The sequence below is a fragment of the Salvelinus alpinus genome, chromosome 5, assembly GCF_045679555.1.
Source record: "Salvelinus alpinus chromosome 5, SLU_Salpinus.1, whole genome shotgun sequence".
Taxonomy (NCBI): Eukaryota; Metazoa; Chordata; class Actinopteri; order Salmoniformes; family Salmonidae; genus Salvelinus; species Salvelinus alpinus.
Window position 1 is genome coordinate 96,404,199 of NC_092090.1, and position 21,003 is coordinate 96,425,201.

The 21,003-nt window shown below is 42.5% G+C and overlaps 2 protein-coding genes across 3 annotated transcripts; one reads left to right on the forward strand and one right to left on the reverse strand.

The window, feature by feature from the left end:
• Positions 1 to 2,949: 2,949 nt before the first annotated feature.
• Positions 2,950 to 6,010, reverse strand: ccl19a.2 (chemokine (C-C motif) ligand 19a, tandem duplicate 2). 2 transcript variants are annotated; one of them, XM_071404296.1, is made up of 4 exons: positions 4,955 to 6,010; positions 4,338 to 4,461; positions 3,590 to 3,721; positions 2,950 to 3,423 (listed from the first exon to the last, which is right to left on the reverse strand). In XM_071404296.1, the coding sequence occupies exons 1-3, from the start codon at positions 5,001 to 5,003 to the stop codon at positions 3,595 to 3,597; spliced, it is 300 nt and encodes a 99-aa protein (XP_071260397.1). In that variant the 5' UTR covers positions 5,004 to 6,010; the 3' UTR covers positions 2,950 to 3,423; positions 3,590 to 3,594. The 2 variants fall into 2 exon arrangements, with proteins under 2 accessions (XP_071260397.1, XP_071260396.1); XM_071404295.1 differs by having other exon boundaries at positions 2,950 to 3,320; positions 4,955 to 6,006.
• A 5,546-nt stretch (positions 6,011 to 11,556) lies between these two features.
• Positions 11,557 to 18,955, forward strand: ube2l3b (ubiquitin-conjugating enzyme E2L 3b). Its single transcript, XM_071404297.1, has 4 exons — positions 11,557 to 11,658; positions 13,256 to 13,351; positions 15,073 to 15,259; positions 16,823 to 18,955. The coding sequence occupies exons 1-4, from the start codon at positions 11,632 to 11,634 to the stop codon at positions 16,975 to 16,977; spliced, it is 465 nt and encodes a 154-aa protein (XP_071260398.1). The 5' UTR covers positions 11,557 to 11,631; the 3' UTR covers positions 16,978 to 18,955.
• Positions 18,956 to 21,003: the final 2,048 nt, after the last annotated feature.

Consider the following 21,003-nt stretch of genomic DNA (forward strand, 5'->3'; position numbering starts at 1 on the left):
AGAATCCACTCTTTGCCTTGATGACAGCTTTGCACACTCTTGGTATTCTCTCAACCAGCTTCATGAGGTAGTCACCTGGAATGCATTTCAATTAACAGGTGTGCCTTTTAAAATGTGTGGATTTTCTTTCTTTCTTAAGTGCGTTTGAGCCAATCAGTTGTGTTGTGACAAGGTAGGGATGGTATACAGAAGATATCCCTATTTGGTAAAAGAACAAGTCCATATATATATTTATACTACGGACTCCGACACTGCTCGTTATAAAATTATTTATTTTACTTTTGGGTTTGTGTGTATTGTTGTGTATTGTTAGATTTTACTGCACTGTTGGAACTAGGAACACAAGCATTTTGCTACACCCGCAATAACATCTGCTAAACATGTGTATGCGACCAATACATTTTAATTTGATTTGATTTGATCTTTGTGTGACACTGACTGTGCCTAACAAAATCTCCAATGTACTTGTGTTACGTATCCGTGGTTAACACATAGCGATATAACATAACACCGTGGGTTAATATCTCTTAGCCTGATATCATGTCAATATGAGGAAGTCAATCAGTACGCTGATTTATTGGAAAAAGATACACTGATTACAACCCAAGGGGATATATATATAACACGTTATAAATGATTAGACTTGTTTCCAACGTGGTCCCCTTAGTACCCGGTGTAGTGCTCTTCGCTGAACCCGCTGTGGAGTCGATGGCTAAAGTGGAACGCTGCTGACTTCCTGCCAGAGACCTAGAAGTACAGTACTGTGGCCCTGGATTCATGGTGGTAAGTGGAACGCTGCTGACTTCCTGCCGGAGACCTAGAAGTACAGTACTGTGGCCCTGGATTCATGGTGGTAAGTGGAACGCTGCTGACTTCCTGCCGGAGACCTAGAAGTACAGTACTGTGGCCCTGGATTCATGGTGGTAAGTGGAACGCTGCTGACTTCCTGCCGGAGACCTAGAAGTACAGTACTGTGGCCCTGGATTCATGGGATCAGTGGTATTGACGGAACTTCTTCTTGGGTTCTTCTGCTTTGTTTTACGGCCATGAGGGCTGTGAGGTCACGCCCCCCTTGGTTGGAATGGAATTTCCTGCACAGGAACGCATCAATATCTGTGTGTAACGAGCTCTTTCATAGAAAATACCGGTAACAATAAATGATCCGTTAAAATGTACCTTATCGCATGAAGTATCTGCATATATTTGCTCTTTTGCAGGGTATTGCAGGATTTAAAGGGGGCAATCTGTAATTATGGCATCCATTATTTGACTATTAAATGAATAGTATACCCATTGATTCTTGAAGAATATATCATTTATATATGCCACATGAGCTTAAATCAACTGTCGTACCCCATCAGAACACAAAAACGGAATCTTGTGTTAATTATAAACAAACCCTGTATAGCTTTAAAACATGGTTACAACTATAATTTTGATCTCATGGATGGTCAGTCCTTCCATCCAGAGCTCTGTATAAAATACCATCCCTCAGCTGTTTGTGCTAAATTAAGAGGAACGGTGAACGCTTTGTTGATTTTTAGAATTGTAAATTCCCCCTTTAAGTGTTATGAGAGTCAATAAACCCGCAAGTTACTCTCAAACAGAGTTAGGTTTCATTTTCTCCTGAGTGTTTCTTGGAAGTGGAAGTGGTTTCTCTACTACTGGAATGATTTGGGTAATTCCCCAGACTCCAGGATTTCACACTTTTGATAGAATAAGCTAAAGCAGAAGAACGTCCACTGCGAGCAGAGTTTGGCACATTCCCAGACAGTGTCGGGAAATGACTGCAGGTACTGTATGTCCAGGCTGTATATCATATGTAGGAGGGATTGAACATTAGGAAACTGCACAGTGTCTAGGTCATTGGCTCTTCATCAATTAATCTTTCTGCAATCCTTTGGGGGGGGGGCTTGGACTTTCTCTTCCAATGTTGTTGAGAAAAAGGCGAGGAGATAGGATGTGGGTAATCACAGGAAAATTTATTGAGAAAGAGTCATGGTGTCGGGGTCACAGCATCTCCCTCATCGCCTCCCAGCAGCACCCGAGTGCACCCTGGGTAACACGACAGGATGGAGGACCTTTGACCTAGGCCTCTTGGGGTCATTCCCCTAGATTTATTTGAAAGCAAGTGTGTGCGTGTGTTCGTTCTAGGGGCAGCAACATCGTGTAGCTGCCCATGGGGCCGTTACTACAGCAGAGACTCCTGATTCTGCTGCCCCTGGGGTAGTTACTACAGCAGAGACTCCTGATTCTGCTGCCCCTGGGGTAGTTACTACAGCAGAGACTCCTGATTCTGCTGCCCCTGTGGTAGTTACTACAGCAGAGACTCCTGATTCTGCTGCCCCTGGGGTAGTTACTACAGCAGAGACTTCTGATTCTGCTGACCCTGGCGGGGTTACTACAGCAGAGACTCCTGATTCTGCTGCCCCTGGGGTAGTTACTACAGCAGAGACTTCTGATTCTGGGGTAGTTAGTATTGAATAACAGACAGTACCATAGCAGCTTCATGTACTCCAAGTGTTTTCACACCTGTAATATATAAATCCTGCATTTCACACCTGTAATATATAAAACCTGCATTTCACACCTGTAATATATAAAACCTGCATTTCACACCTGTAATATATAAAACCTGCATTTCACACCTTATAGGTGTGGAACATAAAGTATAAACGGTCCCAGAAGTACATTGTTCATGTTTGTCTCTTTTAAAATGGTTTATAATGTTTCAAGTAAACCATATGAAGATTAAAATAACACGTTAAACAAAGTTTTAAAAATAGTTTGTTTGGTCTTATTGGACAATATGTCAGGAAAGAGTGTGTGATAAATTATTTAAATGTGTAATGATTGTCCCAATAAAGTTTGACAATTCAAACATTTTGGTTAGAATCATGTCTCAGATAACAAACATTTTGGTAAGAATCATGTCTCAGATAACAAACATTTTACAGAAAACTCTATATTTTATTGGAAATATTCATTTGAAATATACATTTTCATGACAGCTGGCATTCACGTTAACATTTTCTCTAATCCACCCACCAAACCATATTAACAAATTGTTCAACTTGAATATAACATTTTACAAAACCAATCTAACACAGCTCTCAATATATTGATGGGAAATGGTTTTGCTACGATATGAATTTACAGTATGCACTGTTCACAAGGGTTTCTTGTATAGTCTTTTGTAAAACTCTTTGGTCTACTACCGTATCTAGGATGACTCTTCAGTTAAAAAAGGTTGAAATTAATGTCTTCTCCACTTCTCCACTCCTTCACTCCTCCACTCCTCCTCTCCTGATCTTACTCTGCTGTGGTCATCATGTGAGGGAGACAGGCACCAGATAGGACAGATATTAAAATAGAGAATCTTGAAATGTTGAGTTATGAATGAAAAAACACTGCAGCAGATTCCTTTAATAAAACAGAAAAAAAAAAAAATTAAGAAAAAAAAAGAAACCAAAAACAAATACATATATGCAGTTTAGCCAAACTATGAGCCTAAATGAAGAGAGACAAGCACAGGAAAGTAGGATATTATTTAATTTGTTACGTGTGTGAACACAGAGTAACAACTAACCTCATTTACTCCTGAGGTGAGTTAGCTCTCCGGAGGGAGATGCTTCGCTCCAGACGTTTGACGTAGTCTGCCACCCACTTGCTCTCTGTGGGATGGGGCGAGCACAGTCTCACCCCTGTCTTGGTGATAAACCTTGAGGGATACGATTTACAAATAGATCCGTATCAAAGATAATCATCAATATCCACAACAATATCAGACAGCGATTGCCAAAAAAAGTGCTCCAGGCACCACCTAGTGAGATCAGTGAGCCACTGATGGGGAGCAGAATCTGGCAGGCCTCCAAACTGCCTAGGAGTGTAAGACAAGACCTGAAACTAGCCTTTAAGTCATGTGCTTTCTAAAAACTAGGGATTGTAATACACTTGGAATCATGCTCTTGTATGCTTATAACATGTGTCATATCATGTTTATAACAGTTCTATTCAGCCTGAAAATGCAATGAGATGCTAAGTAGCCTACATATAGTGGGAGAGATGCTAAGTAGCCAACATATAGTGGAAGAGATGCTAAGTAGCCTACATATAGTGGAAGAGATGCTAAGTAGCCTACATATAGTGGGAGAGATGCTAAGTAGCCTACATATAGTGGGAGAGATGCTAAGTAGCCTACATATAGTGGAAGAGATGCTAAGTAGCCTACATATAGTGGGAGAGATGCTAAGTGGCCTACATATAGTGGAAGAGATGCTAAGTAGCCTACATATAGTGGGAGAGAAGTCATTTGTCTTAGAGAGGAAGACACTCACACAGTGGCATCGATGTTACAGCCTCTGTCTGTGGTCTGCAGCAGGTAGGAGACCATCTTAAAGTGGCGAGGGAAACGGATGTCAGTGGTTGACAGACAGCAGTCCACGGGTACCTCTGAGAATGCTGCAGGAGAGAGAGACAGAGAGAGAAGGGGGAGAGAGAGAGAGAGAGAGAGAGAGAGAGAGAGAGAGAGAGAGAGAGAGAGAGAGAGAGAGAGAGAGACAGAGACAGAGACAGAGAAGGGGGTGAGAGACAGAGACAGAGACAGAGACAGAGAGAGAAGGGGGTGAGAGAGAGAGACAGAGAGAGAAGGGGGTGAGAGAGAAAGACAGAGAGAGAAGGGGGTGAGAGGCCAATATGAGTGATCCAGGCGCTACTCGTGTAACTACCCCAGGCTGGTATAACTTTCTAAGTCAATCACTGCAGAGGAATGTTTCCTGAGGACTCTTCTGTCTCTCTCTGTGCGCGTGTGTGTGTGTGTGTGTGTGTGTGTGTGTGTGTGTGTGTGTGTGTGTGTGTGTGTGTGTGTGTGTGTGTGTGTGTGTGTGTGTGTGTGTGTGTGTGTGTGTGTGTGTGTGTGTGTGTGTGTGTGTGTGTGTGTGTGTGTGTGTTTTACCTGCTGCGTAGCCCAAGCAGATTGTTGCAATGAAGAGAAGAGCTGCCATATTGCTGCTTTGAGCGCTGTGCTTCAGAGAGAGGATGACAGAGAGTCTGAGGATGACAGAGAGTCTGAGGATGACAGAGAGTCTGAGGATGACAGAGAGTCTGAGGATGACAGAGAGAGAGAGTCTGAGGATGAGAGAGAGTCTGAGGATGACAGAGAGTCTGAGGATGACAGAGAAAGAGAGTCTGAGGATGACAGAGAGTCTGAGGATGAGAAAGAGTCTGAGGATGAGAGAGAGTCTGAGGATGACAGAGAGAGAGAGTCTGAGGATGAGAGAGAGTCTGGGGATGACAGAGAGTGTGAGGATGAGAAAGAGTCTGAGGATGAGAGAGAGTCTGAGGATGAAAGAGAGTGTGAGGATGACAGAGAGTCTGAGGATGAGAAAGAGTCTGAGGATGACAGAGAGTGTGAGGATGCTGAGAGGATGAGAGAGTGGGAGAATGCTGAGAGGTACAGGTGTATTTATACACCTGACTGTCTCTTTCTCTTTCACTATGACTTGGAACAAAGTGAAGTCTCCGCCTTAGTCCCGTAAATTCACCTTAATCTTTATATTTTTATCCCTCCCTCCCTCTCTCTCTCTCTCTCTCTCCTACTCTATCTTTCCCTCTCTCTCTCTCTCTCCCTCCCTCCTTCTTTCTCTCTCTCTCCCTCCAGCTCTCCCTCCCTCCTTCTCTCCCTCTCTCCCTCCCTCCATCTCTCTCTCCCTCCAGCTCTCTCTCCCTCCTTCTCTCCCTCTCTCCCTCCCTCCGTCTCTCTCTCTCTCTCCCTCCTTCCTTCTCTCTCTCTCCCTCCTTATTTCTCTCTGTCTCCCTCCATTCTTCCTTCTCTGTCTTTCTCTCTATTTCCTTGTCTGTCAATCAATCTCGCCCACCTCTGTAACGGTGGCAGATCATTGCTGCTTACGGTATCTGTTTTTTGGTATTTCTTATCAAATGAGATGTTCAATTATCCATGCAAGGTTGTGTGTGCGCATGTGTGCCCTCAGGCTGTCTATCTACATATGCCAGTCATTGAAGATAGAGGTCTGTCTTTATACTACTGAAACTCCCCGATTGGTTGACTACAGAGGAACAGCGAGGAAGGGGGCATGCATGTGATGCAACATTCCAACGAAGAGTGTGGGACAAAATTCATTTGCAGTAGGACTTCCTGTCAGTAGCTTTGTTTGGCATACATTTTAAGTGAAATATCTGAGTCTCAGCACAATTCTGTTACTGTGGAATGGCCCGTATGAGAGCTATGAGGGACTTAACAGTAATAGTGTCAACATGCTTTGAACATACTGGAAAACCCCTCCATAGTATCAGGAAGTTACAACAGGACAGCTGTTCATCGCAGGGTCAAGTACACAGAGGTCATTGGCTGGGAGACCTTGTAGTCCACAGGAATAGTCAGCCAAAGATGAAGAAATTTACCAAGATAACTTTCTTCTCACTTCCTTATCTGTCTTAAGACTCATAACATGTCATTTTAGTGGACACTAAAGTTAACTGACACTAAAATTGCAGTTGGTTGTTGCATGTAAATGCACTGCAACAATCTGTAATTGTGGGGCGGCAGGTAGCCTAGTGGTTAGAGCGTTGGGCCAGTAACCGAAAGGTTGGTGGATCAAATTCCCGAGCTGACAAGGTAAAAATCTGTCGTTCTGCCCCTGAACAAGGCAGTTAACCCACAGTTCCTAGGCCGTCATTGTAAATAAGTATTTGTTCTTAACTGACTTGCCTAGTTAAATGTTTTAAAAAATGACAGTAACTGGGTCACACAGCCCAGGCCAAACTACTTCATTTCCAAGACATTCTCCCATGGGTTGATGATACATACACACACACACACACACACACACCTTAATGGCAGTTTTTGGGAGGCCATTCATGTTCCTGTGCTGAAGATTGGCCCAAACATGCCCCATGATATTCACCCAACTGAGGAGCTATTAAGCTGTTGTCTTCAAACAGGCAGAGACTAAATAAAAGGACAAGATAAATAATAATCCCTGCCATAAGCCACAGGGATTTTTGAAGCTTCACGTGAGAATGATAAACGAATACAGGGATGTCTGACCTAAATTGTAGACAGGTTGTAACAGCTTTGACACGTGAAGTGAGATGGTAGAACACAGACAGTGATGTTGCTGGATGATCTGCTGGTAATGAACCATGGTAACATACCTTTAGACAGGAAGTCGGGATTGTGTTAAGTAAACATTTGGGTGTAGTGGTGAAGATGGTGAGGGTTAATTACTGTATGTATACACACACACACACAAACACACAAACACACACAAATACACACACACACAAACACACAAACACACAAACACAAATACACACACAAACACACAAACACAAATACACACACAAATACACACACACAAACATAAATACACACACAAATACACACACACAAAGCAGAATGGCTCACAGCTTTCACATGGTTCTTCATTAGAGGCTCTTGGGGGGATGGGGGGGGATTATTTAAGATACTCTTTGAAGAGGTTTCAGGTGCTTTGGGAAGATGGGCTGGGACACTGCTGTCCTAGGGGGGATGTATATGTAGAGGATACTGCCTTCCTGAGACCAGGTACAGTTGCTCTCCAACCAGAAAAGCCTGGGCTTTTCCAGGTCAGTGGTATTCATGGTGCTTCTTGTTGTGATGCTCTTCTCTGGGCAGAATTTCCACTCTCTCGTATACAGTGCATTCGGGAAAGTATTCAGACCCTTTTACTTTTTCCACATTCAATTGATTGGACATGATTTGTAAAGGCACACAACTGTCTATATAAAGGTCCCACAGTTGACAGTGCATGTCAGAGCAAAAACCAAGCCATGAGGTCAAAGGAATTGTCCGTAGATCTCCTAGACAGGATTGTGTCGAGGCACAGCTCTGGGGAAGGGTACCAGAACACTTCTGCAGTATTGAGCGTCCTCAAGAACACAGTGGCCTCCTTCATTCTTAAATGGAAGAAGTTTGGAACCACCAAGACTCTACCTGTCTGTCTGTCTGTCTGTCTGTCTGTCTGTCTGTCTGTCTGTCTGTCTGTCTGTCTGTCTGTCTGTCTGTCTGTCTGTCTGTCTGTCTGTCTGTCTGCCTGTCTGTCTGTCTGTCTGTCTGTCTGTCTGTCTGTCTGTCTGTCTGTCTGTCCTCCTACCTGCCTGCCTGTCTGTCTGCCAATGTTTTTACCCCCTGTATTGACAGCACATTCACCACATTCAATTCTAATAGGTCACAACCCTGAGCCGAGCCACTTCAAATTCCCCTCTGACTGTTTTATGGTGGGAATCGCTAACTACTTCAGTCTAAAATTACTCTCTAAACAAGGCCAAGGGAAATTCTCATTGTCCTCTTTTATGTAAAACGACAACCATAAACATCCAAAGAAACAAACATCACACGCATGCATGGTCACAAACACACAGCCAGTCTCTGTGCAGAAATCCCCTCCGGTGGCAATGAGGGCATCAGATTGGTCTTGTGTCTTGGTATCTTATCAGTATGCCAGACATGCCCACTGTTTATGGAAGTAGAGAGTCTGTTATCACCCCTTACTGGCATCAACAGACACAGAAACCAGACCTGGCTCAAAAACATGATGTGAAATCTAGAATTAGAATCCATTACAGCCATTCTGGTTCTATTCCTCTCACTGCAGCCTCTTTGACTTAGAAAGTGTACTCTCTCTCTCTCTCTCTCTTCTGTAGAATTCTGAGTTTGGCTCGATGATGAAATAATTTATCTAGGACAGTGGTGGGCAACTGGCGGCACCCCTTTTGTTTTGTTTTTAGAAACTCAGTCGGGGTATCAATTTACTCTTGAGTTAGAAAAATTAAATATATAATTTCGAAATTTGGTTGTGCATCAACAGTTGCTCAATTTGCCCATGTCAGCTACCATGATATCTAAACTTGTAGCAAGCATGGTCAAATTACTGACCGGGATGGGGCCCATAGATCATCACTTATCATATTAAAAACATTTGCCTCCAACCTATGGCAAAATGTGTAGAATATCAGGAAATTAGCAATTGTGGCTCAATCAATAGATCTTTATTGTCCCAGGAAGGGCCATTCTTATGCAGCGTAAAATAACACGGCCATTTTGAATGGAATTATTGAGTCTCAGAGGCAGACATGGCTGATGAATTAAGATGGAGACAGAGAGGTGAAGTCTCTCTGGAGTTTTTATGCAGAAATCACTCTTGTTTTCTATCATTGTTTATGTCTGTTTTTTTACTGGTACACTTACAGTCATCTGCTGCTCATCATGCTCATCTGCTGCTCATCATGCTCGGGCTAGTCCCAGCCGAGGAATGCTAAGTGATGGGAAAGAGAAAATATCAACTGGAGCCAACTGGCATCACATCACAAAGCAAACAATTTGTTACTATTGTTTATCGTATCGTGATCCTATTGGTGGTCTTCAGTGAAGGCTGTTTATATGCCACTGTCATGATAAGAGAAAAAACATGTTCAAAAACAAAATGTATAATACTATTATTATATTATACACAACAGAAAACCTTTTTATTCAACATGCGTAAGGCTATGTATGATGAATCTGATGAGTGATGACACGTTTATGATATCGCTGCAGGGCAAAGGAGAAGAGTACTGTTTTGTCTTGTGTAAACCTGTGATCATACAATTGTCAGCACTGCCTATCAGTGGTGGAGAAAGTACCCAATTGTCATACTTGAGTAAAAGTAAAGATACCATAATAGAAAGTTCCTCAAGTTCAAGTGAAAGTCACACAGTAAAATACTATTTGAGTAAAAGTCTAAAGGTATTTGTTTTTAAATGTACTTAAGTATCAAAAGTAAAAGTAACAAAAAATTCCTTATATTAAGCAAACCAGACGGCACCATTTTCTTGTTTTCTAAAATGTATGGATAGCCAGGGGTACACTCCAACACTCAGACATAATTTACAAATGAAGCATTTGTGTTTAGTGAGTCCTCCAGATCAGAGGCAGTAGATGACCATGGATGTTCTCTTGATAAGTGTGTGAATTAGACCATTTGCCTGTCATGCTAAGCATTCAAAATGTAAGTACTTTTAGGTGTCAGGGAAAATGTATGGAGTAAAAAGTACATTATTTTCTTTAGGAATGTAGGGAAGTAAAAGTAAAAGTTGTCAAAAATAAAAATAGTCAAAGGAAGTACAGATACCCCCAAAAAACGACTTAAGTAGTACTTTAAAGTATTTTTACTTAAGTACTTTATACCCCTGCCGCCTTTGCGCCAACATTGAGGTCAGTATTTTTTTGTGGCTTGCAAAGGGGAGGCAAAAAAGTCCATACTTCACACACTGAGTGCATCTTAATTCGCAACCCTCTCCCAAAGTATGCACTGGCGCACTCCCTCAGACACTGCTTACAACAGCAAAATGCTTGAAATCCACGACAGGGAGTGGGAGAGGGGTGTAGAATCTGAATTTAGCACACGACCCTAGTACAATTATTATTGCAGTATTATGGGACCACTGCTGCCATCTAGTGGTTAATTCTACCAGGCTTGGAAAAGCAGCTCCTATATAGTTTAGGGAGTTATCGCTTGTACTTTAAAACACTACAGCGAATATCTAGTGGTCATTCGTTGTGTTCTGCTACATATACAGACAGTGGATGGAGGTGTCTGTTGAGTGATTTGATTTTAAAACTAAGGGAAAGGGGGATACCTAGTCAGTTGTACAACTGAATGCCTTCAACTGAAATGTAACCCAACCCCTCTGAATCAGAGAGGTGTGAGGGGCTGCCGTAATCGACGTTCACGTCTTCGGCGCCTGGGGAAACAGTAAGAACAGCATCGGGTGGTTGTGATAGCACGACACAGTTATTGTTTACAAGAGAACTTGACTTGTTCTATTCTATTCAGAGGGGCAGAAAGGAAATATTTCATTCATTGACAAAAACACTCGCTAGTGGCTAGTTTACAATGGTCGGTCCATAGGCTACGCTACGGGTTGAACAGTCGGGACAACTACAGCCATCTCAAACAAATTATGACTTTGAATATATCCTATTTCCATAAACATAATTTGAGATGCCTGTATTTGTCTGTCACATTCAAATGTCATACACACACAATTAATTATGTGGGGCTGCAGGTAAGCTAGTGGTTAGGTAACCCACGGTGCCTAGGCCGTCATTGTAAATAAGAATGTGTTCTTAACTGACTTGCCTAGTTAAATAAATAAACAATGTCTGAACCTGACGCACCTTTTTCATTTGATACTATAAATACAAGTCCAGTGAATGAATATGCTTAATTGGTATAGTAGCCAACTGAAGAGTTTTGAGCTGTTTATATAGGCTACACTGCAGTGTACAATAAGGGTATTTTCAGAATCAAGGCTTTTGAGTAATCAATGCATAAGCCAGACAATAAATTAAACATTTCTGGTAGCTTCTAAAATCTTTGTTGGTTTGAATGTTTACAAATCTGCCATCAAAAACAGAAAAAAAAATAAGTGGACTGGACTCTTTATTATTCTAAAATGAGTCATATAACACACGATAAAGAGAATAAATATTTTTGGGGTCATGTGTCCCATACTTTTTATTGCCTTTTGGAACTGCGACCCCAAGACAAGTCGCCGCGTTGTATTCTGGGAACACACAGTAGATGCAAGATGGCGGCGAGCAGGAGACTACACAAGGTAAATATCATGATAACTCTATTTTCATATATCTATCAATAAAAAAAAAGTCAGAATGGTCTATCTAAGGGCTTGGTCATTATTCAGTACGACTCAGTCACGATATCTTATTGTTGTCCTAAATTGTATTTGGTTCAGAAGTGTTGAAGTCCCGCTAAAGGCGAGAAGGCACTCTCTTTCGCAAGCTAGGCCAGCAAGCATAAAACAGGTTAGGAAAGCACCGGCAGGGCCAGAGAAGATTGAGAGACCGGGTTCTGGGGATCAGCAGGGAAGCTAGTCTGCGTCGTTGCTTGCTCATGCGTAGCATTGACACCAATCTCCGAAACTGTACAAACGACATTTACACCGATCAATTTCTGTGTATCACAACCGTGCGATGGCTACTGTCGTAGTTAGCTATTTCCGTTACGGAGCTGTCTTCACTGTTTTTTTTATGGCTACTGTAGATAGCTAGTAGTTACCCAAATCGCCCAACTAACTAAATGGAGAAATTATGTTTCGCTTTATTTGTGACTCATACGATGCACAACCTCATTGTCCCTGTGTGTTAAAGGGTTAAAAATAACATTGAAACCGATCAATTTATGTTTATCACAACCTTGCAATGCCTACAGCGCTACTACTACAGCGTAGTTAGTTATTTCCGTTACAGCGCTGTCTACGCTGTTTGCTCGATTGCTACTTTAGGTTAGCTAACGTTAGCTAGTAGCTACCCAAATTGCCTCACCTACATGGGAAAGGATGTTTCGCTTATTTTGTGACTCACACGAAGCACAACCTCACTGTCCCAATGTTTAAAGGGTTATCAAGGGCTCGGTCATCATTCAGTACAATTCAGTCACTATCTTATTATCGTCCTAAACTGCATCACGACATGAGTCAATTATTCAAGTTACCCGGTTTATACATGTGACTTATCCAGAGCTTACCTAGCTAGCTAACTAGCAAACAGTAAGCATTACATCAATTGCCCAGAAAATGCAATCATCTTGGGTTTTGTAACCGCCTGGGTACCACTCCAGTTGTATAGCTAGCTAGATAGAGCCATAGCTGGCTATCAAGATACACGACGTCATTGTAGAAAACTGCACCGTGACATGAGTCAATTATTTCATGAGGTCATCTTGGTTTGCAGCAGGAAACAAAACCTAAACTCATACACTATTATTAGATATAAAGTTAATATAAAGTTAATAAACTTTATATAGTTAATCTAATAAACAATCAGCCGCTATCTAACTGAATTCTGTGGACCAAACAAAACATTCATTATTAGTATGTTGTCTGTCCAGACAGTAACATGAGAAGCACACAATTGTCTGTCTGGGTTTCAGTTTTGTTTACAATTACAAGACATGTCAATACCAGATGAGCTGTCATTGACTGACATAGATACCTCACAAGCAGCCACCTCTCTATTTTATCTATCTATTTATTTTATCTATCGCTCTATCTATTACTTGAATGACATCAGATTCATTGTAGCGAATTCGGAGGGTTACCCAGCCACAATCCTTGGCAGGATTGTACATTACCATCAACAGAGTCGTTGGAGGGGCCGTAACATATCATTATGTTTCTCTCTCTCCTCTTTCAGGAACTTGAAGAGATTCGCAAGTCTGGAATGAAAAACTTCCGGAACATTCAAGTGGATGAATCCAACATACTGACCTGGCAAGGTCTTATTGTCCCTGTAAGTGTTGTTATTCTCAGCATTGATTCATGGCTTCACAATTCTCTCATGAAGGCTATTACATCACAGAAGTCTCAATGGTCTGGTTCTAGAAGGACTATTACATCACAGAAGTCTCAATGGTCTGGTTCTAGAAGGACTATTACATCACAGAAGTCTCAATGGTCTGGTTCTAGAAGGACTATTACATCACAGAAGTCTCAATGGTCTGGTTCTAGAAGGACTATTACATCACAGAAGTCTCTATATTCTGGTTCTAGAAGGTCTATTACAGCACAGAAGTCTCAATGGTCTGGTTCTAGAAGGACTATTACATCACAGAAGTCTCAATGTTCTGGTTCTGGAAGGACTATTACATCACAGAAGTCTCTATGTTCTGGTTCTAGAAGGTCTATTACAGCACAGAAGTCTCTATATTCTAGAAGGACTGTTACATGTATTAAATGTCTCATGAAGGCTATTACATCACAGAAGTCTCTATATTCTGGTTCTAGAAGGACTATTACATCACAGAAGTCTCTATGTTCTAGAAGGACTATTACAGCACAGAAGTCTCTATGTTCTAGAAGGACTATTACAGCACAGAAGTCTCTATATTCTGGTTCTAGAAGGACTATTACATCACAGAAGTCTCAATGGTCTGGTTCTAGAAGGACTATTACATCACAGAAGTTTCTATATTCTGGTTCTAGAAGGACTATTACATCGCAGAAGTCTCTATGTTCTGGTTCTAGAAGGACTATTACAGCACAGAAGTCTCTATATTCTGGTTCTAGAAGGACTATTACATCACAGAAGTCTATGTTCTGGTTCTAGAAGGACTATTACATCACAGAAGTCTCAATGTTCTGGTTCTGGAAGGACTATTACATCACAGAAGTCTCTATGTTCTGGTTCTAGAAGGTCTATTACAGCACAGAAGTCTCTATATTCTAGAAGGACTGTTACATGTATTAAATGTCTCATGAAGGCTATTACATCACAGAAGTCTCTATATTCTGGTTCTAGAAGGACTATTACATCACAGAAGTCTCTATGTTCTAGAAGGACTATTACAGCACAGAAGTCTCTATGTTCTAGAAGGACTATTACAGCACAGAAGTCTCTATATTCTGGTTCTAGAAGGACTATTACATCACAGAAGTCTCAATGGTCTGGTTCTAGAAGGACTATTACATCACAGAAGTCTCTATGTTCTGGTTCTAGAAGGACTATTACATCGCAGAAGTCTCTATGTTCTGGTTCTAGAAGGACTATTACATCACCGAAGTCTCTATATTCTGGTTCTAGAAGGACTATTACATCACAGAAGTCTATGTTCTGGTTCTAGAAGGACTATTACATCGCAGAAGTCTCTATGTTCTGGTTCTAGAAGGACTATTACATCACATACGTCTATGTTCTGGCTCTAGAAGGACTATTACATCACAGAAGTCTCTATGTTCTGGTTCTAGAAGGACTATTACATCACCGAAGTCTCTATGTTCTGGTTCTAGAAGAACTATTACATCACATAAGTCTATGTTCTGGCTCTAGAAGGACTATTGCAGCACAGAAGTCTCTATGTTCTGGTTCTAGAAGGACTATTACATCACCGAAATCTCTATGTTCTAGAAGGACTGTTACATGTATTAAATGTCATAACACAGTCATAAGAGATGCTCCTTGGTCATTGTTGCACTAACTAACAATGGTTTATTTTCTACACATTACTCCTCCAGGACAACGCTCCTTATGACAAGGGAGCTTTCAGGATTGAATTAATCTTCCCCGCTGAGTACCCCTTCAAGCCCCCCAAGATCACGTTCAAGACGAAGATCTACCACCCCAACATTGATGAGAAGGGACAGGTGTGTCTGCCTGTCATTAGCGCAGAGAACTGGAAACCAGCTACCAAAACTGACCAAGGTGCGGCTCACACACACACACCTCTATAATTTGCATATAATGTAAATTATCCTGCAATACTTACATTATTATTATTATATTTGTTTACCTTTATTTTATATAGGCAAGTCAGTTAAGAACAAATTCTTATTTACAATGGCGGCCTACTGGGGAACAGTGGGTTACCTGCCTGATGTTTACCTTGTCAGCTCAGGGATTCGGTCCAGCAACCTTTCGGTTACTGGCCCAATGCTCTAACCACTAGACTACCTGCTGGTTACTGGCCCAACGCTCTAACCACTAGACTACCTGCTGGTTACTGGCCCAATGCTCTAACCACGAGACTACCTGCTGGTTACTGGCCCAACGCTCTAACCACTAGACTACCTGCTGGTTACTGGCCCAATGCTCTAACCACGAGACTACCTGCTGGTTACTGGCCCAATGCTCTAACCACGAGACTACCTGCTGGTTACTGGCCCAACGCTCTAACCACTAGACTACCTGCCGCCCGAAATGATACACTGACACAATACACTGACCCTGACATGATACACGGACATGATACTGTACCACTGATTGATACCCTACCACTGATTGATACCCTACCACTGATTGATACCCTACCACTGATTGATACCCTACCACTGGCATGATACCCTACCACTGGCATGATACCCTACCACTGGCATGATACCCTACCACTGGCATGATACCCTACCACTGGCATGATACCCTACCACTGATTGATACCCTACCACTGATTGATACCCTACCACTGATTGATACCCTACCACTGATTGATACCCTACCACTGATTGATACCCTACCACTGGCATGATACCCTACCACTGGCATGATACCCTACCACTGATTGATACCCTACCACTGATTGATACCCTACCACTGATTGATACCCTCCCACTGATTGATACCCTACCACTGATTGATACCCTACCACTGGCATGATACCCTACCACTGATTGATACCCTGACGCTGGCATGATACCCTGACATGATACGCTGGCATGATACCCTGACGCTGGGCGTAATACCCTGACACTTGCATGATACGCTGGCATGATACACTGGCATGATATCATATTATGATACCATACCATGGCATGATACCTTGATGTGATACACTGGCATGATACCCTGATGCTGGGTGTGATACCCTGATGCTGGCATGATACACTGGCATGACACCCTGGCGTGATACCCTGACACTGGGCATGACACCATGGCATGGTACCCAGACACTGGCATGATACCATGGCGTGATACCATGGCATGATACCCAGACCCTGGACAGTAGAACCTGATCAATGACTGAAATGAAAGAGAAAAGGAACGTAACAGGAGAACACATGAATCAGTCACGTATTCTACTTCAATGACTCATTTTCCTTTGTGTGTCAGTTCACTTGTTTAACTCTCTGTTGAAGTAGTAATTGCTTCTTTAGTCAAAAAGAAAAATAATCTGTTCATTCTGCACTGATTCAGTTTCTGCAATGTCATGATTGGCTGTTTGTCTTATCTATTCTGCAGTAATTCATGACTGACTGTTTGTCTATTCTGCAGTAATTCAGTCCCTGATTGCGTTGGTGAACGACCCCCAGCCAGAGCACCCCCTGAGGGCAGACCTAGCAGAAGAATACTCAAAGGACCGGAAAAAATTCTTTAAGAACGCAGAGGAGTTTACAAAGAAACATGGAGAAAAGAGACCAATGGACTGATTACCTGACCAGTGTGTAGCCCTCTCTCTCTCCTCTCCCCAACCGAACGTCTCTCTTCTCCTCCCTTTTCTCTGTACCTTCCCCATCTCCCCACACACCCTCTCCTCCATTCTTCCCCACACACACACATCATCCTAGCAGCCCAGGAGCAGCCCTAGCCTCACCTCAGCGTGTGGCTGCAGCCTCACCTCTCCCATCTACGCAGGACTCTGGATCAGACCGGTTTCTCCTCCTCCTGGCGATAGCTCGAGGCCGTTACTAACTTTATACTATTTTCTTAAATTAAAATATGAAAAATGAAAAAGACAAGAAAAAATAAATGGTTAGAACGTCCATGTTAAATATGGAGAACTAAGGAGAGAAAACAAATAGAAGGAAATGGAGAAGAAAAATCTGTTTTTAGTTTTGCTGTTTGTAAAAAAAAAAATTTTTTTTTTTTTAGGAAAAACAAATCACTGCTTGAGTATTGTAGACCTTTCTCCTAACTTCTGGAAGGAGATCTTTCTGACAGAAGGAAAAGTTGTGGTTATCCTTTTACTTTCTTTGTTCTCTTCTCTAGTCTCATCTTGTTCTGTCAACCCTAAATGACGTCTTACTAAAAAAAAAAAAAAAGGGACAACCCCTTCTCTCACAGCTTGCTAGGCCCTGGAAGTGTGTGCTGCAATGTTTTCCCTTTGACTTCTCTGCTTCTGGAGTTGCACTGTATTCTGTGGAACAAGCCCTCTCTCAGTTGTCCTTCCCCTCAGCTAGAAGCCAGCCCACTGAGCAGACAGACACAAAATGGCCACTGATAATACCCTAATATTACTTACAAGTGCAATTGACTGGAGATGATCATCATTCACACTCCCCTTCACCAGTCCAAAATGTCCCTCTTTGCGTTAGATGTTCTGAGACTTCCTTCTGGTTCGTTTTTTTGCTTTATAGGCAGAAGTGCCATTCCGACTGAAAACATCTCCCTCTGTGTTATGCGGTTGTATACCCCACCCGCTGGTTCTACCGTGTTCCTACCGTGCTGCGTTACTTGGGTTCTAACTTTTCTCCTATACACATTTAGATACCAGTTTGCCATCTCCAGACAGTGGGAAGTAGAAATAGTAGTGACACCGTACAGTTTGTTTCCTGTGAAAGGCTCTGCAGGGTCAATCCAATGTCTGCAGTGGCCGCACAGCATTTACTGAGATACGGCCTCTGAAGCCAGGGCATGTATACTTCTTTTGCAGAGCTGTTGTCAAGGAAGTGAGTTTGTGTTTATACAGGACCTCCCACCCCCACCTAATATCAACCAATCATGTCAATGCGGAGCGATAAGGAGCCCCCCACACTGTTACAACATTTTGGGTGGCGCACGGTGATGTGGTATGGAGCTCAATTTGGTCTCTGCGTGCCTCCAGTGGCTCCACGATTGCGTCACACCTTCCTCCATACAGCGCCTCCGACCACATTTTTAGAATCGAGCATAAATTGGCTTTAAGTTTACTCTCCAGTCCGCTCATGGTCACACACAAAATCGGAACCCCACCTCCTTTCTCTCTCTCTCTACATAAAAATAATCTTAGCCCCCGCAAACCAAATCTCATGTCATCGCGAGAGACTGACATAAGTATATCAAATCAGTGGCCGATTTTATCCACTGGAACAAGGAACTTAGTGAACTGTCAGGCTTGGTCGTGGCAATGCCAGGGGAGTCTAAAAACTGGGTCCAAAATGGCACCCTATTCCTTACATAGTGCTATACTTTTAACCAGAACCTTATGTGCGCTGGTCATAAGTAGTGCGCTATATAGGGAATGAGATGCTATTTCAAACACAGACTGGGTTAACGCACAGAGACGGTGGTCCTTTATAACAGGCACCTTTTATAGGTCTGTCTCTCTAACTGTCTGCCAGTAGGGTGTACACAGGACAGGGACTGGAGCAGTGTAACAGCTGTGTGATTTGGTCCAATGTTTCATAATAAAGATGGCTAACCATTTGGTCTCATTGTCTGGGTGAATGGATGCTTTGGAAGTGGGATTTACATATCGTTTTACAGGGATAGTGGCAGTTTTAACCAGCCGGCTCATTTTCAACTGCAGTCCCTGCCAGGATATACTGTAGAAGGGAAAGGGAAGAGTGACACCACTCGCAGCAACAGATAACGAGTGACGTCTCCGGTCTGAGTGAATATGTTGGGATTCAGGATCTAGACGTGAAACAGAAAGTTTTCGGTAAGAATGACGCTACGCAAAGGTATTCAGGTATAGATTACGAGTGAAATCTCCATGATAGTATGATCTGTCTATTTCAAATCTAGAAACAATGTACATAGCACAAAGTTGGAGCTTACATTATCAGTGGCCCGAAGAGGCAAACACGAAGTGTGGTGTGTAGCAACACAGCCTACCACTAGAGGGCGCCATACTCACAACTACATATGACACCTCCCAGTTCAGCTTCCATATCTAACTTTTTTTTTTAAATAACACAAACCTGAGCCAAATACTAGGTGAAACTTTTCAGCAGTGATGCGATGTCCAAGTCTATTGATTGGTTACATGAAGAAGAATGTTTATGGTAGATGACTTCCTGAAACACCTGCAGTGTGATTGGCAACAATCACGTAACCTAGGAGATTACATCTGTACTATAGCCCTGCCTGCTTATCACTGTAGCTTACTTTCATACCCACAGACAGACAATTCATCCCAAAGGTGTTCGATAGAGTTGAGGTCAGGGCTCTGTGCAGACCAGTCAAGTTCTTCCACACTGATCTTGACAAACCATTAATGTATGAACCTCGCTTTGTGCTCGGGGGCATTGTCATGTTGAAACAGGAAAGGGCCTTTTCCAAACTCTTGCCACAAAGTTGGAAGCACAGAAACGTCTAGAATGTCATTGTATGCTGTAGCGTTAAGATTTCCCTTAACTGGCATTAAGGGGCCTAGCCAGAACCATTATTCCTCCTCCACCAAACTTTACAGTTGGCACTATGCATTGGGGCAGGTAGCGTTCTCTTGGCATCCGCCAAACCCAGATTCGTCCGTCGGACTGCCAGATGGTGAAGAGTCATTCATCACTCCAGAGAACGCGTTTCCACTGCTCCAGAGTCCAATGGCAGCGAGCTTCACACCACTCCAGCCGAACCTTGGCATTGAGCATGGTGATCTTAGGCTTTTGTGCGGCTGCTCGGCCATGTTAACCAATGTCATGAAGCTCCCGATGAACACTTCTTGTGCTGGCGTTGCTTCCAGAAGCAGTTTGGACTTGGTATTGAGTGTTGTAATCGAGGACAGACAATTTTTCTGTGAGCTTGTGGGGCTTACCACTTCGTGGCTGAGCCGTTGTTGCTCCTAGACGTTTCCACTTCATAATAAAAGCACTTACAGTTGACCGGGGCAGGGCAGAAAGTTGACATCCTATGACATCCTCTTCAGTACGGGCCATTCTACTACCAATGTTTATCTCTGGAGATTGCATGGCTGTGTGCTCGATTTTCATACACCTATCAGCAACGGGTGTGGCTGAAATTGCTGAATCCACTAATTTGAAGGGGTGTGTAAGTTACGAATTGCAACTTGTACAATGTGTTACGAATTGCAATTCGTACAACATATTATGAATTTGCAAAACGTATGATATGTTACGAATTCCAATTTGTTGTGGCTAACGTTAGCTAGGTGGCTAACGTTAGCTAGGCTAGAGTTTAAGGTTAGGTTAAAGGTTTACGGGAAGGGTTAACTGACATGCTAAGTAATTGCAAAGTTGCTAATTAGCTAAAATGCTAAAGTTGTCCGTGATGAGATTCAAACTTGCAAGCTTTAGGTTGCTAGATGTTCCCGTTATACATCCACCCCGACCAACCAACCTACTTTAGTTTTTTTACTTTCGAGTCTTGGACTTGAGATTCAACTTGAGTTTCCGTGGATAACTCTCCACACAGCCAGAGACCGTAGTCACAGCATCGACTTGCAACAGATTGTATATGGTATTTATTATAACACAAGAGCAAATCTCCCAAAACTCCCAAGTGCACTTCAACAGCAG

What these genes read in the sequence shown, in the direction of transcription:
- ccl19a.2 (XM_071404296.1), bottom strand. Translation starts at nt 5,003, where the DNA reads ATGGCAGCTCTTCTCTTCATTGCAACAATCTGCTTGGGCTACGCAGCA. An exon ending in CTGCTTGGGCTACGCAGCAG is followed by an intron (nt 4,462 to 4,954) that starts GTAAAACACACA and finishes TCTCTCCTGCAG; the next exon opens with CATTCTCAGAGGTACCCGTG. An exon ending in TGTAACATCGATGCCACTGT is followed by an intron (nt 3,722 to 4,337) that starts GTGAGTGTCTTC and finishes GTATCCCTCAAG; the next exon opens with GTTTATCACCAAGACAGGGG.
- ube2l3b (XM_071404297.1), top strand. Translation starts at nt 11,632, where the DNA reads ATGGCGGCGAGCAGGAGACTACACAAG. An exon ending in CGAGCAGGAGACTACACAAG is followed by an intron (nt 11,659 to 13,255) that starts GTAAATATCATG and finishes CTCCTCTTTCAG; the next exon opens with GAACTTGAAGAGATTCGCAA. An exon ending in GGCAAGGTCTTATTGTCCCT is followed by an intron (nt 13,352 to 15,072) that starts GTAAGTGTTGTT and finishes TTACTCCTCCAG; the next exon opens with GACAACGCTCCTTATGACAA.